Raw genomic sequence first — 1717 nt, 5'->3', positions numbered from 1 at the left:
ATCATATCAAATATTAAAACAAATTATCATTTGCTTATCAGTCTTCCTTAACTCTGATAATCTGCTCCTGCTCAAATATAAGGATCTAGAAACGACACTGTCTACTTCTGGCCTACAACAGGGCCAGGCTCAGTATGATTTCACATAAGGTTGCCTAAAGTCACACTTCAGTGGAAAGAGTTATATGTCGGTGAAGAGAGAAAATCCACCAGGTAATCTCATCAGGAGGTTCAGCTTCAATATTCTGCATGGAAGGGATAATCCTCCAAATGAGAACTTCTGCAGAAAAAACAAATATAAAAAATGTTCCATGAAAGCAACAGCTCAGGGTTAAAAGGCATCTTCCTGGTGTATTCTATTGTCTTTCTGCTCTCTCAGCCTCCTCCTGTTCTTTTGTCAGAACACAAGATAGGGGCTCACCTTGACCTTCCCTCAATGCAATGAGGGAAAAACAAATATCTTAGCTCTATACATTAATCAGAAAGTATTGATGAAAAAGTATCCATTAGAATACTCGCCTAGCAAGAGTCAAAATTTTTTCTCAGATACTCATAAAAGACTTAAGTAATTTAAAGTAAGGTTACTCCATCTCCTATAAAAGGCATTAGATTAAAACTGCTTGGAACTATATAGACTCCCACAATGGACAGAGTAAGTCCCAGGAAGGAATTGTCTGACATTTCTATTCTTTGGAAACTTACTCTCCTGGAAGCCTGTTTATGCAATCTTGTAGCTTCAAATACTACCCATGTGCTATTGACTACAAAATATTTACCTACAGCCCAAACATTTCCTCCCAACTCCACACTGATACGTCCAATGGTCTACTTCATATCCTCTCACAGAAGTCTAAAAGGAGTTACAAACATGTCCCAAACAAAGCTCCCACTATCTTCCCCCAAATGGCAATTTCACCTTTTTGTTGCTCAGACAACCATGAAAGCAAACAAAAATTTGGAGACATCTTTCACTCCTTAATACAGTGGACACTATTTTCCAAAAATATTCAGAATTATCTTCTCTCCTCTGCCAACATCACCCAGATAATATTGTCAGCTCCCCCCTAGAATATTATGAGAATTCCTGTTCTCTCTCAGCACAGAAGTCAAGGTGATTCTTTTACAAAATATGCCAGATGATGCCACTACTCTGCTCAAAGCCCTCCAATGGCTTCTCAGCTCATTCAAAGCTAAAATCAAAGTCCTTGCCAAGGTCTACACCACTATGATTACTCTGAGCCCCTGACACCTCTTCTCCCACTCCTCCCCTGACTCATTCTGCTCTGGCCTCACTCGCCTCCTTACTCAAGTGCTCTGAACACAATCCTGCCTCAGGGCCTTGGCATCTGCTGTTATCACTGCCAAGTACGTTTCTCCCCCAAACATCTACGTGATTCTAACCTCACTTCCTTCAGGTGTCTGCTCAACTATCACCTTATCAGCAAAGCCTCTCCTGACCCACACCATAGAAAACAGCAATCCAACTACCACCCACCAATTGCTATCTGCTTTCCCCTACTTGGTTTTTCTGTATAGCATTAGTTACTACCTGACATACATATTTTGAGTTCGTTTTTCTCTGTTCTCCCTCCATAGAATGTAAGCCCATAGACAAAGGAATGTTGCACATTGTGACCTCCAGGGATCTAGAAAATGCCTGGCACATAGTAGATGACCAATAAGTATTTACTGAGTGAACGAACGAATGAATACATCTG

General features: G+C 40.7%; 1 protein-coding gene across 1 annotated transcript in view; it reads right to left on the bottom strand.

Annotated features, from left to right (window-relative positions):
• Positions 1-236: 236 nt before the first annotated feature.
• The window catches only part of LOC103601033 (aldo-keto reductase family 1 member B10), a 12332-nt gene continuing 10851 nt past the window's right edge, over positions 237-1717 (bottom strand). The window contains exon 10 of the mRNA XM_008585409.1: positions 237-279. Within this exon, the coding sequence (XP_008583631.1) occupies positions 237-279 (43 nt within the window). The remainder of the gene's footprint in view (positions 280-1717) is intronic.

Source organism: Galeopterus variegatus, unplaced genomic scaffold (assembly GCF_000696425.1).
Source record: "Galeopterus variegatus unplaced genomic scaffold, G_variegatus-3.0.2 Scaffold3561, whole genome shotgun sequence".
Classification (NCBI taxonomy): Eukaryota; Metazoa; Chordata; class Mammalia; order Dermoptera; family Cynocephalidae; genus Galeopterus; species Galeopterus variegatus.
The sequence above is the reverse complement of the archived record's forward strand: the minus strand, read 5'-3'. Positions and strand labels throughout refer to the sequence as shown.